Below are 16141 nucleotides of genomic sequence, written 5' to 3' on the forward strand. Positions count from 1 at the left end.
TAAAAGATTAAAAAAGGAAACATGCTGTTCAAACACAAAAAGTATTAGCAGAAACTGAGAACTTCTGGTAAGTACTAGGTTTAAAAGCACAAACATTTAGTAGGAGGTATGTGGTATAAGTTTCTAGAAGATATGTAGTTAGTAAAACAAACAAAATCAGTTTTGTTTACTACTTGTCTGGCATAAATCAGTCTTAGGCATGGGTGAAGAGCTGTTCTCAAATATCGAGACTCTAAATATATAAGAATTCGTACCAGAGTTACCAGAAAATTATACGTATTTATGCAAGTCAAATAGCTTTGGTTTTATGATGCTAAAATGTCGAAACTCTTACCTCGCACAACAAGGTCAGCAGAGGCTGAAGAATTGTCTACAATTGTCTGAGCAGTGCACGTGTACCTCCCAGCGTGTTTCAACTGGGCATTTCGGATGAGCAGCTCCCCATTGGAATCCAGCTGTAGGCAAAAATAGCAGTCATTCAAATCAGTAACTTTTTCACCAATTAAGTGGTATTTATTATATGAGAGGTACATTTTCCCCTAAAAAAAATGAAAACATTTTCATTAAAAGGCATCTCTTTTGGATGTGCTGACGGTGTGTTCTTATGTTACTTAAACCTCTGGTCTTCAGCATCTGAAGTGGAAAATAGAGTGAATTACTTAAGGTCCATTTTAGCTCTAATGTCTTTCAGTTCAGTTCAGTTCAGTCACTCAGTCGTGTCCGACTCTTTGCGACCCCATGAATAGCAGCACGCCAGGCCTCCCTGTCCATCACCAACTCCCAGAGTTCACTCAGACTCACGTCCATCAAGTCAGTGATGCCATCCAGCCATCTCATCCTCTGTCGTCCCCTTCTCCTCCTGCCCCCAATTCCTCCCAGCATAAGAGTCTTTTCCAATGACTCAGCTCTTTGCATGAGGTGGCCAAAGTACTGGAGTTCAGCTTTAGCATCATTCCTTCCAAAGAAATCCCAGGGCTGATCTCCTTCAGAAATGTCTTTAGCATGCTATTATTCTTATAATCAGAGGTCCTTTTGAGAAAACCCACAGGATGAAACTTGATGTTGAATATCAATGCGGATACATATATGCTCTTTGGCTACAAAGAATTATTAATTTCAAGGTGTGTCAGTCCATTTTACAATGATAATGAAAGTGTGTAGAAAATGTTAAAATGGACAGTTCTACTAACATGTTCCATTTGGGCCATAATATAAGCTCCATGTGGGGAAGGATTTTTGTCTCGTTCCCTGCTCTATGCCCAGTGCTTAGAATAGTGTTTAACATATATTTTTTGAAAAAGGCTTAAAGGAATTTTGCTTGTGAATGACAAAGTACCATTTCAATGCAATTTCTAAAAATAGCTAATATTTATCAAAAGTCTCCTCTGTACAGCTTTTCTCATTCCATTCTCTTCTGTGGACAGTTCTATGAGATGAGTCCTAATTTGTACATTTTATTAAAGATAAAAGTGAGACAGAGCATCCAAGTAATTTAACTATAGTTACTTTTTTTTCTTTGTTAGGAGGAGCATAACATAGTCCATGCTCATTATCTCCAAATATCCTCTTAAAAGACAAATATGGAAAATTCAATTTTTAAACAGATATTTGGTTTTCCTACAAATCCAAAATGTTGATTTACTATTGCGATCATAGATATCCAGATAGATAAAAGGATGAAAAACTAATGGTTGTCAGTTTTTCATGAAGGCATTGTTTCTTTCATATGACATATTTGCTAATGTTAACTTGTGATTATTTAATGACTGTATGTAAATGAATGCTCTGCTTCACCATTGGTACTGCCAGTGGGCCCTTTACATATTAAATTTCCTGCTAGTCTTAGAAAGTATTTGGGTTGCAATCCTTGCTTGATTAATAAGATTAATTAAGAATTTAGTTAATCTGAACAAATTGATTCAATTGACTGTAACAGAATACTGCTATCTCCATATAAATATCTGGTCAGTGGCCGCACACCTTATTTTTCGCTCTTAGCCAGTTTCAGTAAAAACACAGCTAGAGATAACACAATTTCATGTTAGTTGTAGATCTTCCTGCCCCTTGAGGTCTAAACTGGGTAAAAATCCAGATTTCAAGATTTCTGTGCATTCCTAAGGTAGGGGGTTTCTTTCCCTCTGTTCTCTTGTCCATTTTTTTTTTTTTTTTTTTGCCATACTAAGGAGCCTCGGACCAGCCCTTTCTCTATTTTGCCTTGAAACCTATTAACACAATGTTTCCCCTAGTACAGTAGGTTTACAGGAGAGTTGAAGTTCAAGGAATTGGTTGTATCCCACAAAGTAGAGCAATTATCATCCAATATATATTTCTGTTCTTAAAAGTCCTATAGGTCATACTTTTATTAAGGATTTCTCAGTGACCTTTACTTCTCCCAGTTCCCTGCCATCTTGTTGGTGTTTGTTCCCAGTCCCATAGCTTACCTCTCACTGCTCTTGTTTCCTCTAGAAACAATCAACTATTCTTCTTTCCTTATATTAAGCTGCTTAATTCTTGTATGATTGCTTGCTTCCTGACCATACCTAATTATCAAAACCCGACTTTCTGTTTTTAGCTTTTGCCATTTATTTACCTCTTACTCCTCAATCCATTTCAAGCTGGTTCCTGCTTCTTAAACTCATTTTGCATGATTGACCTTCTGTCCCCCAAAATTCAACTTTTCTTATCATCTGTGAGAGCACATTTTCCAGAAATTTTGAGAAAACTCTCAACCCTTTCTCTTCTTCAGTTTCAATTCCATCATATGAATTATTGAATTTATCCCTTTCTCTTCATCACCATTCCTCTGCCTTTGTCCAAGCTACTAATATCTGTCACTGAACTACTATATCCTATTTGGTCATGACCTCCACCCCAGTCCCATTTATTCTCTTCTCCACTTGGCACCCACAGTAACCTTTTAAAAATGCAAATATGATCAAATTATCCCTTTCTATAAAAACAAACAAAAACCTTTAAAAATATTCTGCTTCTTGAAATAAAAGCTGTAAGTGTTATGATGGTCAACCTGGATCCATTCTCTAAATTCTGTCCAATATTCCAGCTCACCAAGTGCCACTATTTCACTTACACTCTGCTTTCCAGAACATTCCCTTTTTAGGGTTTAATATATCTTGTTATCTCTTATCTCTTGTTCTCCAGAGTGTTTCCTCTCCTGGATTTGGTCCCCTTATATCCTACCCTCTTCCTTCCTTCACCAAAATAACATTTACCCTCCCCGACCAGAATCAGTTCAAGTCATTTCCTTAAGGCAGTCTTTCTACTTTCTGTTGTTATGTTTAGCCGTAGCACAATTTACTTAATGTGCAATTATATATCTCATTTCAGTAAAATATTTATACAATTATATGATTAAAGTTGGTTTCCCTGAAGGAAAAGCCTTTCCTATTTTATTCAGCTTTGAATCCCTGTGTTACTCACATACAGCTGTATGTGCTGTATCTTTAGGACCAGCACAGCAGTGCCAGGAACATAAGACCAAACGTACATCATCTGAATGGACAAGTCGACATGCTTATTAAGACTTCTGACATCAGATCTTGAGGTAATATGTACTTACTTTTTAGCTACAAGCAAAAATGGCAACCCACTGCAGTGTTCTTGCCTGGAGAATCCCAGGGACGGGGGAGCCTGGTGGGCTGCAGTCTATGGGATCTCACAGAGTCAGACACGACTGAAGTGACTTAGCAGCATCACAATTGCAGCATTTTGTAAGCACATGATGAGACTTATTTTGGTGTCAGGATGAAGTACACATTCTTGCTACTTCCTTTCCCACTTCCTGCACCCCAGTAACTTACACTTTACTATGTGTTCTCTTTTCTGCAGACCTTTGTTTATGTATCGTTTCCATTGCCTGAATTCTCTCATTTCCCACTTCTATCACTTGGTTAGCTTCAAGTTGTTAGCTGCTCCTTTCTCCTCTGGAATCCAAAGTGCCAGTTAAGGAGTTGTCCCTTGTATATTTTCATTGTAACTATTCCTTTCTACTCTAATTGCAAGGAGAGCCAACCAGTCCATTCTGAAGGAGATCAGCCCTGGGATTTCTTTGGAAGGAATGATGCTGAAGCTGAAACTCCAGTACTTTGGCCACCTCATGCGAAGAGTTGACTCATTGGAAAAGACTCTTATGCTGGGAGGGATTGGGGGCAGGAGGAGAAGAGGATGGCAGAGGATGAGATGGCTGGATGGCATCACTGACTCGATGGACGTGAGTCTGAGTGAACTCTGGGAGTTGGTGATGGACAGGGAGCCTGGTGTGCTGCAATTCATGGGGTCACAAAGAATCAGACATGACTGAGCGACTGAACTAATCTGAACTGACTCTAATTGTTTAGCTTTTAATTTCTTCTACTAGATTGCAATTCTTTGAGAAAGAATTTAGGACTTATTTATTATTATATACAAATTACATATTGTGATATCTGACATACAAGAGGAATTCAGCCAATAAATATTGTATAAATGAATTAAAAGAATTATTATCTACAATGTTTTTATAAATTATTTTAGTAATTTCTTCTGATTTTTCAGGTAAGATAATGATCATATTATAAGATAAAATAGCTGAATTAAGAACAACTGTTGCTGTCCATATTCATGAGATCAACTGTCAATTAATATTATATTTCAAATTATTTACAAATGAATTTCATGAGTAAATATAAACATTTTAGGAAAAATATGTAAATTTATAGAGGAAAGAATGCAGTTGACATATAAGAAAATGGACACCTCTAAGTTATACAACCACCTGTGATAGGGGCTTCTCTGGTGGCACAGTGGTAAAGAATTTGCCTATATTGCACGAGACATGGGTTCAATTCCTGAGTTTGGAAGATCCCTTGGAGAAGGAAATGGCAACCCATTCCATTATTCTTGCCTGGAAAATCTGGTGGACAGAGGAGCCTTGCAGGCTGTAGTACATGGGGTCTAAAGAGTCAGACAACTTAACAATTAGACAACAACGACAATATCTGTTGTAAAGAATTAAGCCTACCAAAAAATAATAATAATAATTAAGCCTTTACAGATTCCAAATTTGTAATGCAAATCACAAATTTACAAAGAGAGATTTGCCTTTGCCTCAGCTTCTGGAAGGTAATCTTTAGTATCTTTCTTTGCCTGGTTATCTTGGGTCATACTAAACAATTCTAATCATGTGGTTTAGGGTGGCCATTAGCTGCAACTGTGTAATTTTAGAGTAGGGGCTGGCCATGCCAAAAGATGAATATTGTGACTTCTAGTAGCGGCTTTGCTGCTGCTGCTGCTGCTAAGTCACTTCAGTCATGTCCGACTCTGTGCAACCCTAAAGATGGCAGCCCACCAGGCTCCCCTGTCCCTGGGAGTCTCCAGGCAAGATCACTGGAGTGGGTTGCCATTTCCTTCTCCAAGTAGCAGCTTTGAGTCATGTAGTAACCATCAACCTAGAGATTGAGATTAACTATTATATTTGGGCAATCAATCAATGCCATATGATTAAGCCCCAACTAAATCTCTGGACATCAAAGCTCAAGAAAGACTCCCTGGTTGGCAATACTCTGTGCATACTGCCACACACCAAAGTGATACAGTAACGCATCTTGATTCCATGGGGAGAGAACAATGGAAGCTCTGTGTTTGGTACATCTTCTGGACTCTACCCCATGCACTTCTTCCCTTGGCTGATTTTAATCTGCATGTTATTCCACAGGGTAGCAACGAGTCGGACACAATTTAGTGACTAAACAGTCGGACATAGCTTAGTGACTAAACAGTAGCAGCAGCATCCAGGTAATGAATTATAATCATAAGCATAATAGCTTTCAGGGAATTCTAGAAAATCAAAGCTGAGGGTGGTTTTGGCAACTCTTGGAACTTGTAGTTGGTTTCAGAATTGAGGATTGTCTTGGGAGCTTGCCCACCTTTGTAGTTGGCCAAGTCCTCATAATCAACTCCTCATATTCCTACTAAGTAGAATTAAAGTAAGAGAGGAAGTAAATAAATATTATTTTATCATTTATAACTCTTTAAAAATATTTGAAGTAAATACGGAGTAAAATTGTGTATATGGGGAAAGTAATAGAGTTTTTCTTGAGTCATCATAGAGGCTAACTGGCACGTATTTTTCAAGAAAATTCTAGTGAGAAAAAATAATGTAAAGTAACCATAGTAAAATAAAAATAATCGATCACTATATATTTATAAAACAGACTGATGTACTTTTACATCCTTAATAGACTGAATTTTTGACACTAAATATTCAGTAATGAAAAGATACTAAAGAAAACAATTTAACACTATTATGACACAAGATAATAGCTATATTTGAGAAAGAATAATGTTTGCATGAAGTGAAAAGCACTTAGCTCTATTATATGCTTTTATTATGTGAACTCACTACTTTGGTTGCTTCATGTATCTAACGAAAGATAATCCTGTTGTTAAACTCTGGCTGTTTTAACGAGCGATGTGATTAGATCGGAATTAACAAAAATAAAACACTTCAAAAATTAATTGTTTAAAAATTCAACCTTATAATAAAAAAAAATGAGGGCAAAAATAATTTTTAAAAATTGTGGAACCATAACTACCCTTTGTAAAATACTTGAATGCTATATACCTAATAATCTTCTTTTAATGAAATTGCTGTAATTTCCTCCCCAAATCTCAGTTTGAAGCATATTGCTTCTTTATATTCACTTACTTAATTCTGAGAGGAATAATGTGGTCATATTTTTTATACTTTTCACATGCAATGAAAAACACAAACTATTTTATGTCTTAAGGTATCATATTAAAGTTATACTTACTGAATCTTCAGAATTAACTCCTTAAAAACTTTTAACTAAACTATTCTAAAAGTTTAATGCTAAACTCATTTTAAATGTCAGTCCTGTTTTAAACATTAGGACTTACGTAGCTAATGATAGGTCTACTCACATAAAACAATAATAAGGTACTTTAACATTTATTCTCATTGGTCTATTTTTGGTGAAGGTGTGGTATTGAAACACCTCAAAAGGAAAGCAAAGAAAAAATATAATATATCACTTCCAGTAGAGTTGTGTATGGACAAAAGCTTTGCTGAAGCTTTTATAAATGATGCTAGGGCTTTCCATACCTCAAGAGAAGTTGAGGTTCTCAGTGGTTGACAGAACGCTTACAAAGCAAGTAAAGATCATGGATCTCAGCACATTCTAGCCGCAAATTAGATACAAATGCTCTCTATATTTTCACTACAAACCACTGCTTGGCTGAATTACAAAATGCTTCCCTGCATATGAGGAGGGTTGAATCACATACTGGAAATTGTGATAGCACAGCTCAGGGATGTTCCAAAGTGTGTATGTGGTTTACCACTGAGAAATTTCCCAAGTTTAAGTCAAAAGACTTCCAAAATATAAATGTCCATTCCTTCCTTCCCCCTCTCCATGAACTAACTTTGAAAAGTTATTCCTGTAGTGTAAATGAATCTGAATTACTAAGTTGTATTAACAAATTCAATTAACCATAATGAACAAAGAAAAATGCTAAATGGTATGTATATACAAGGTCTGAATAAAGCTTAGAACTCACAGTGTCTCTATAGAAACATTTCTTTTGTTATATTGAAGTTCAGAATGAAGAGACAAATATAGAAGGGTGGACAAAAGCAGAGCCTTTAAAGAGAATATGTTAGAAACCTATAAGGAAAATTAATAAATATGTATGAAACATGCTATATCTAGGGAAATATTTTTCTTTTTTACTTTTGGCTTGCTAGGTTAAAGAAGGGATAACTGTAGCAAATTCATCAGATGCAACTGCAAACTTTAACATCACCATCATCAACACAACAACTAATATTTAGTAAGGGTTTTATAGGTGCCAGAGGCTAATACAAATACTTTGCATGTGAAAATTCATTTACAACCACCACCCTGGAAGAGAGGTACTATTCTTAACTTTATTTTAAAGATGAGGACACAACACTACTGTTACTACAACCACTACTACTGCCACCACTGTTGCTGTTACTAGGATACTACTTCTGCTGCTACTAATACCACTGTTAAGAATGCTAGTGCAACTTCTACTATTGCTACTGCCATTGCTATTGCTACTGTGAACTATTAATATTTGATCTAACTTACTTATTAAAGGCTCTTTAGATGCCTGCCAATGCGGGTGATGCAGGAAACTCAGGTTCATTCCCCAGGCCAGGAAGTTCCCCCGGAGGAGGAAATGACAACCCACTCCACTATCCTTGCCTGGAGACTCCCATGGACAGAGGATCCCGGTGGTCTACAGTCTATAGGGTCACAAACAGTCAGACATAACTGAGCACACACACACACTAGGCTAGATGCTTGGCAATGTGCTAGCTACATTAAATATATTTTCTTATTTTTTGTATAATGTTCAGGGCGATATAGTTAATCTTTCTATTTTATGGATAAGGAATTCGAGATTTTAATTTAAGCTACTGGTAGAAGGCTTCCCAGGTGACTCAGTGGTAAAGAATCCACCTGCCAAGCAGAAGACCCAAGTTCATTCCCTGGGTTCGGAATATCCCCTGGAGAAGGAAATAGCAACCTATTCCGGTATTCTTGCCTGAGAAATCCCATGTACAGAGAATGTAGCCCCAGTGGGCTACAGTCTGTGCAGTCACAAAAGAGTCAGACACAACTTAATGACCAGACAACAACAACAACAAAGAAGGCTCAATAGTTAACGTATTTTCATCAAGTTAAGCTGCTGCCAAAGCAGTACTTCATGGATCAAACATTTGAATTTAGGTTCACAGTTTAGTAGGTAAAAGTGGATATGTTTTTCACAACAGGAAAAATACAACATATTATTATTTTCTTTTTTATTTAAATTTTAACCTAAACACTCAAGCATAAGAGAATAGAATAGTACAATGGCCACCCATATACTAATCAATTAGATTCAACAATTAAAAATTTCTTGCCATATTTGCTTTTATCTATGTATCAAGTTATGCATCTATCTAGTGTTGAACCCTTAAAAATAAATTACTGATACTATAATTCATTTCTTAAAACATTAAATTGAATCTCCAAAAAAGTAAGGCCATTATCTTAATCACAAAATAATTTTCACACATGGCATAATTAACATATTCAAGTTAGTGTAATTTTAAGTAATGTATCAGCTCTAAATTTGCTTGAATGTTAAAAAACAAACAATGTGAAAAGATAGAGCTTACAAAAAATTTATGAAAATGAGTATTGTCATAACAAACAGACACACTTAAATATATTAGGGAAATCATGTAGGACAACTACTAAGATGTTGCTCAGTACTTATAGGATCAGTGGAACACTGACTATCTCTAAATTTGGCTATTCTGATGGCTGAAGTGTTCAATTGTGGTCAACTGGATCATTTTAAGTTAAAATTCACAAGGAAGGAGATGTCTACTAGGCATTTTAAATGATGGAAAAGCCATGAAAGCCGTAGGTTTAGCACCCATATTTTACAGTTGAAAGAAAACCTGGAACATTGCTTAATTTTTGTGGTTTTTGAATTGACTTCCATTAGCCTTAGAGTTCCAAAACCTTCATGGATTGCTTGGTAGAAAGAAGGGATCAGAACAAGATGTGTTTTTGGATAGGAAGATGTGAGAGGCCCTACAGTTAGGTCTTTGGGCTCCTACAACCATGAAATCCTCACAAACAGATTCTCAGAAATTGTGCATACAATTTCTTCAGTCAGAGTAATTTTAACTTCACCTTGGATATTTATTTGAGTTTTAATTTAAATTTAACTTTTCTTTGGGAAAAGAATTCTGCTGCTAAAAGCCTTCTGTTGCTGTTTTTCAAAATTTCTGCTGTGGCCCAACTTCCTCATATGACAGATGAGAAGCCTGAGGCTCAGAGTGACTGCTTTGCTGAAGGTCATGTAATTTGTCAAGGGCAAAATCACAACAGAATTCGAGATCTTTAGATAATGTTCTGTTTTTAAAAACTAGATTTTAAAAAAGTTCTATTTTGCAGGAATATGATAGCTAATGACAAAATAATATATTTCTAGTGTGATATAATAAATAAAACATCAAAATCAACAACATGAAATTATAAAATAAAATTCCTAAGACACCAAAAGTTTATGCTTATTTTCCCTTTTATTTTATATATGTATTTCTATATTCACACTATATTTTGCAAGCATAAAGAACCAGAATAATTACTCCAGTGATAGTTAAGTATGCAAGGAGTTTTATGTAAAACAAATGACACTTTAATTTTGAATGAATTTTTGGAAACTTTTTCAAGCCAATGCATTTCTGAAGAATAAAGACTTCTAGCCATATATGCTTAGTTCTATTTATTACTTTGCCAACAAAGGTCCATCTAGTCAAAGCTATGGTTTTTCCAGTAGTTATGTATGGATATGAGAAAGCTGAGTGCTGAAGAATTGATGCTTTTGAACTGTGGTGTTAGAGAAGACTCTAGAGTCCTTTGGACTGCAAGGGGATCAAACCAGTCAATCCTAAAGGAAATCAGTCTTGAATATTCATTGGAAGGACTGATGCTTAAGCTGAAGCTCCAATACTTTGGCCACCTGATGTGAAGAAATGACTCATTAGAAAAGTCCCTGATACTGGGAAAGATTGAAGGCAGGAGGAGAAGGGGACAACAAGAGGATGAGATGGTTGGATGGCATCATCAACTCAATGGACATGAGATTAAGTTCCAGGAGTTGGTGATGGACAGGGAAGCCAGGCGTGTTGCAGTCCAAGGGGTTGCAAAGAGTTGGACACGACTGAGTGAATGAACTGAACTGAGCATGATCTTCAACAAATGTTTCCTAAAGACTAGACTGTGGAACTCTCTGTTAGAGAATAACTTTAGTTGGCATGATCTCTACCCTGGAAGTGTGATGATACAGAAAAAGCCAATCTAAGTATAGATACATCTAGTGAGCATAGGAACCTCCCTCCCTCCATGTTTACTGGGGGAAAATGGCAAAATGTAAAACATGGTACAAGTAGGCTTTTTACAATAGCAAAAGGGAGTTTGAGAAAATTCATACAAGATGTGGTATGATAGAATTCTCTTTTCCAATTAATTAATGTTAGTAGAGAAACAATTTGGGCAGAGGTAACTGACACTTTCAATTGTTTGTAGGTCATAGAACTATGTCAGAAGAATTTTTGCATATCTCTTTCTGCCACCATTCATCAGAATTTCAGAGTCTTAAATTCACAAAATACATTCAATATATTTTGAAAGATGATTCATGTATCTTTATATATCTCATCATTCCTTTGTCTTCAGCACTGTCATCTGTTCAAAATAATATAACTTCTCCTTGTTTCCAACATACCATGCTTAAGACTTTTCAGTCCTCTTATCGTCTTTTTTTTTTTAATCTTCCTTGAGAACAGCATTTCTCAACTTTGACCTGATCGACAGTCTGGTCAAGATAATTTTCTGTCATGGATTGTCCTCATCATTATGGGACATTTAGCAGCACCCATGCTAGACAGTTGCCAATACTACACCACCTCCCCTCAGCTGTGACAACCAAAAATGTCCCCAAATATGACTAAATTTCCCCAGGGAGAAAAGTTGTTCCTGGTGTAGAACCATCATTTTAGAGCTCACATCATCTCACTGTGTCTTCTTGGTCTTTCTTCTCTGTTTCTTCAGGTCTAATTTGATTTATTTGCCTGGATTGTGGCCTAATGCTTTTTCCACAGATATTTGTTGCCTCATTACTCTGGACAATGATTACCTTCTTGCTTGACAATGACAGAGAACCAATGAAATTAAAAGAAAAATAATGACTTCCTTTTTATTATTGTTACTCTCTTTTCATACACACAGAAGCAAAATATCTGTTCAAATTCATAATACTTTCTAGTATGAGATATATGTGTTTCAAATTTAAACACATTTTTCAGTAGAATTAATATTTCCTTTTAGCCTTAGGGTGAAAAATATCTGCCTTTTTTGAATGTTGTCTGTGCAGTCAGAACAAATGCGTTGCCACATACCTGCAAACACACATATAACCTATCTTGCTAAAGGAGATCATTAAGAACCACCGGAAACTCTGTAGACTTGACTTACTATGTACAAAACGTTTGCTAAAAGTGTAGGGAGAATAAGGTAATTTGGATAATTTTGAGTGAACATAAAAATTTCATTAAGACTTTTCTGTTATTACAGTGGATAAGAATCTGCCTGCCAATGCAGGGGACACGTGTTTGATCTGGTCTGGGAAGATTCCATTATGCCATGGAGCAAATAAACAGTTGCTGAGCACATACTCTAGAGCCCCCAAGCCACAACTACTGAAGTCACTATACCTAAATCCTGTGCTTCACAACGACAGAAGCCACTGCAATGAGAAGTGCAGGCATCGCAATGAAGAGTAGCCCCACCACCCCACCACCTGAACTAGAGGAAAGCCTGCGCACATCAAAGACCCAACACAACCAAAAGTGAATGAAATTTTTACAAAGTTCATTAAACAAGATATAGAATAAGTTAGGAGTAGAACTGCTGTTCAACTGTTGTCTAATAGTATTGCAAATAATGGGAGGGAGATTATTTAAATAGATATAGACATGAGTACCAGCCAATGGATTGGAAACTGAAGTGGGGAGGACCACAGGGTCTGCAATCAAACCATCTTGGTTTCAAATCCTCTACCACCAGCAAGTTATATGACTTTGGATAAGCTACTTAACCTTTCAAATGCTGTTTCCTCATCTTGGAAATTGAGACAATCACAGTAATATATGCTCCATAGAAAATATGAAGATCAACTGAGAAATACAAGAAAAACATTAGGCCCAACGCTTGCCAAACTCAATAAAATGTTGACTATTTATCATCTCTCCATTGTTCTCAGCAAGGAAATACCTAGAATCCTTTGTCTCAGACTAGGTATTCAGCAAAGCAAGCAGTGCAAAATATAAATCATGAAAAATGGGATCTGTAACCAGACAAGACTATCTGGCAAAATCTTCTGGAGTTTTCAATGAAGAATGATTGCTCTACTATAAAAGTATTAGTAATAAACCACTTACAGTTTGCCAGATCTTGTGCCAAGCACTTTATAGGCATTCTCTCATTGAATTCTCACAAAAATACTGTGAAGTAATCCATGTTGCAAACCCAATGAAGTAACTAATGAAGTAGGTGAATTATAAAATTTTACCAAGGGGGAAATATGAAACTTAGGGAGACTTAATCACTGACTCAGAGTCACAGAATAAGAAATGAAAAAACATAGAGCTTAGAGCTCCAGTTATGGCAAAGTCTCTGAACAATTTATATGATATTTATGAATTCAAAACAGGTATATAAAATCTTCTACCTGAATTATAATTTTAACTTTTATTTTTAATTAGAAAAAGAGCTAAGTTATTTCAGTGGCAATACCAGAATTAGAAAGTTAAAGAAACTTAAACTTAGATAGTGGCTCTGACAGGGAGAATTGATGAATAGTTGATAGAAAATGACTCAAAGTAGATGTCAAAAATTCTTGAAAAAAAAAAAAAAACTGCATACCAGGTATCACCATGGGAGAGGCAAAAAATGATATGTTATAAATATATATTTTTTGGTAAAGTGTCTCAGGTCCTTTCTAGAACAAAAGGGGTTAAAAATTAAATTAGTAAGTAAAATCATGCTACTTTTTTATTTACTCTACAGGAGAGGTAGCTACTGGATTGGAAAATCAAAATAAAAATCATTTTATATTTGGACTTGAAAAATTTATGTATTTGCCATACAATTTTAACAGAATAAAAGAATGCCAGATAAACTAATTATAAGCTTATTGTATCAAAGTTCCAAAGTTATGACATTTGTAATTCATATATATGTATAAATATAAGAATACTTAACATCAATGCATAAATTCAAGTTCAAATGAAACATTTACTGACCCTGATTACATAGCCATACAATACTCAGTGAATATTTATTTGAATAGTGACAAGATAAATAACATGGCAGGTAAATTATATACTTAACTTTTACGTCTTTTTCTATAATCATTACTCTTTACTTACAGCTTTAAAATTAATAGCTCCATTTTAAAATTAATTAATTCAAAAGAGTTTTACATAAAGCAAGATTATAAATGTAATAGAAATGTTATTTATGTATTTAAATTTTATAGATCACTATAAATTCTTAAAGGAAATGCACATCTTCAAAATTATAGTTACTTTTCCCTTGATAATTATATGAATATAATTTGAAGAAGTAGAAAGAAAAAAATAAAATCATACATCTTCGATCTAAGGAAATATATTTGTTTAGTTTGAAAAAACTTCCAGAGTCCATGTTGTGAAATTTAAAACCTTATGTAAGGTTGCCACATAGTGGCAAGATCAAAGATAGCAAGCTAAAATCAAGAATGCTTGATTATTGACTATAATATATTTCTGAAATCAAACTAGCAAATACAAACAAATTCTTAAAATTACAAGTTTAAATTTTGATGTCTATATTCTTCATGAATTAGAGTTTTTATTAATTTTTAGCAATGTAAATGATTTAAATATGATGATAGTTTTGTTAACTGCGATAACTACCACATCATTTTTTTCCAAATTATTTAAATTTGAATTTTAAACTCATAGGGTAGCTATGATTTTAGATCAGTGCTTGTATTTGTGTTTTTTTTTTCCTACAAAAAATGTAAAGGGCTTTCTTTTATTATGTGTAATGTAATATAGGCAAAATTATCTGAATAAATTTTTTAGGAATTTCACATGTTCTGAGTCCTTGCACAGTTACTTAGGTACTCCAATGTCTGAGTCATAATCTTGATGATTGCCTTTTAAAAAACAATTTTTGCTGAACCCACAGTTGTCATGCCAGTCAGTCCACAATTCTTTAGCTGGGCTTCTTTGACCTCCAATGGAATATGGATACACTTCAAAATGTTATGGTCTAACAGGTATTTCTGTAAGTAAAGGAAACTACATAGTTACTGCTCAAGGCATTTCCAGTGATGTAGGTTTACAGAAAAAGCCCCATCAAAATAGATCTCAATAGTGCCTGCATTTGTCTTATTCAGAGTTTTCTTTACTCTAGTGCGTATCACTGTTTCTGCCATAGTATGGGTTCAATATTATATTTTTGAGTGACTACATGATATTTAATAATTAAAATGTTGCCAGAATTAAATAAAATATGAAAACATGATTTTAAAATCTCCAGCATTATATATTGATGTATTTAATAGTGCAACTTGAATAATAGACAAATCCAGGCAGCTGTGATCCTTTCCTCACATTTGCTTTCCCCATACTTGCCATCACTATCATGTGTTCATTAACTGAGTGTTAGATTGGAAGAGCCTCTTCTTCCGAGAGTGATCTATTAGTAACCTCAGAAACAATTGCTACTCATTAGGACTCTCTTACAAAATGTGGATCAGAAACATTTAACAGTGAAGTATGACTTTGAAACTGCTTTGAAAAAGAAGGAAGATGCAAGGGAAAGTGTTACTGGTCTTTTTTAGGTTCAAAAGACTGAGTGAAGTTTAACAATTTATTTTAAAATACATTTCTTTTCTGGTTTTTAAAATTATTTACAGAATTAAATCGACTTGCCCATCTACAAAGTGCTAAAAGTGTGCCTTTGCTTTTACTCCTTGGAAGAAAAGTTATGACCAACCTAGATAGCATATTAAAAAGAAGAGACATTACTTTGCCAACAAAGGTCTGTCTAGTTAAGGCTATGGTTTTTCCAGGAGTCATGTATGGATGTGAGAGTTGGACTTTTAGAAAGCTGAACATTGAAGAATTGAAGATTTTCAACTGTGGTGTTGGAGAAGACTTTGGAGAGTCTCTTGGACTCCAAGGAGATCCAGCCAGTCCATCCTAAAGAAAATCAGTCTTGAGTGTTCATTGGAAGGACTTATGTTGAAGCTGAAACTCCAATACTTTGGCCACCTGATGCAAAGAGCTAACTCATTTGAAAAGACTCTGATGCTGGGAAAGATTGAAGGCGGGAGGAGAAGGGGAGGACAGAGGATGAGAAGGTTGGATGGCATCACTGACTCAATGGACATCAGTTTGTAAACTCCGGGAATTGGTGATGGACCACTTCAGTTTTCTTGCCTTGAGAACCCTATGAACAGTATGAAAAGGCAAAAAGAT

The 16141-nt window shown here is 35.2% G+C and overlaps 1 protein-coding gene across 4 annotated transcripts in view; it reads right to left on the minus strand.

Annotated features, from left to right (window-relative positions):
* The window catches only part of CNTN1 (contactin 1), a 417338-nt gene that overhangs the window by 122315 nt on the left and 278882 nt on the right, over nt 1-16141 (minus strand). For all 4 annotated transcript variants that reach the window (XM_042246873.2, XM_060412756.1, XM_060412755.1 and 1 more), the window contains one exon: nt 335-455. In XM_042246873.2, the coding sequence (XP_042102807.1) occupies nt 335-455 (121 nt within the window). The remainder of the gene's footprint in view (nt 1-334; nt 456-16141) is intronic.

Source organism: Ovis aries, chromosome 3 (genome assembly GCF_016772045.2).
Source record: "Ovis aries strain OAR_USU_Benz2616 breed Rambouillet chromosome 3, ARS-UI_Ramb_v3.0, whole genome shotgun sequence".
NCBI classification, from domain to species: Eukaryota; Metazoa; Chordata; class Mammalia; order Artiodactyla; family Bovidae; genus Ovis; species Ovis aries.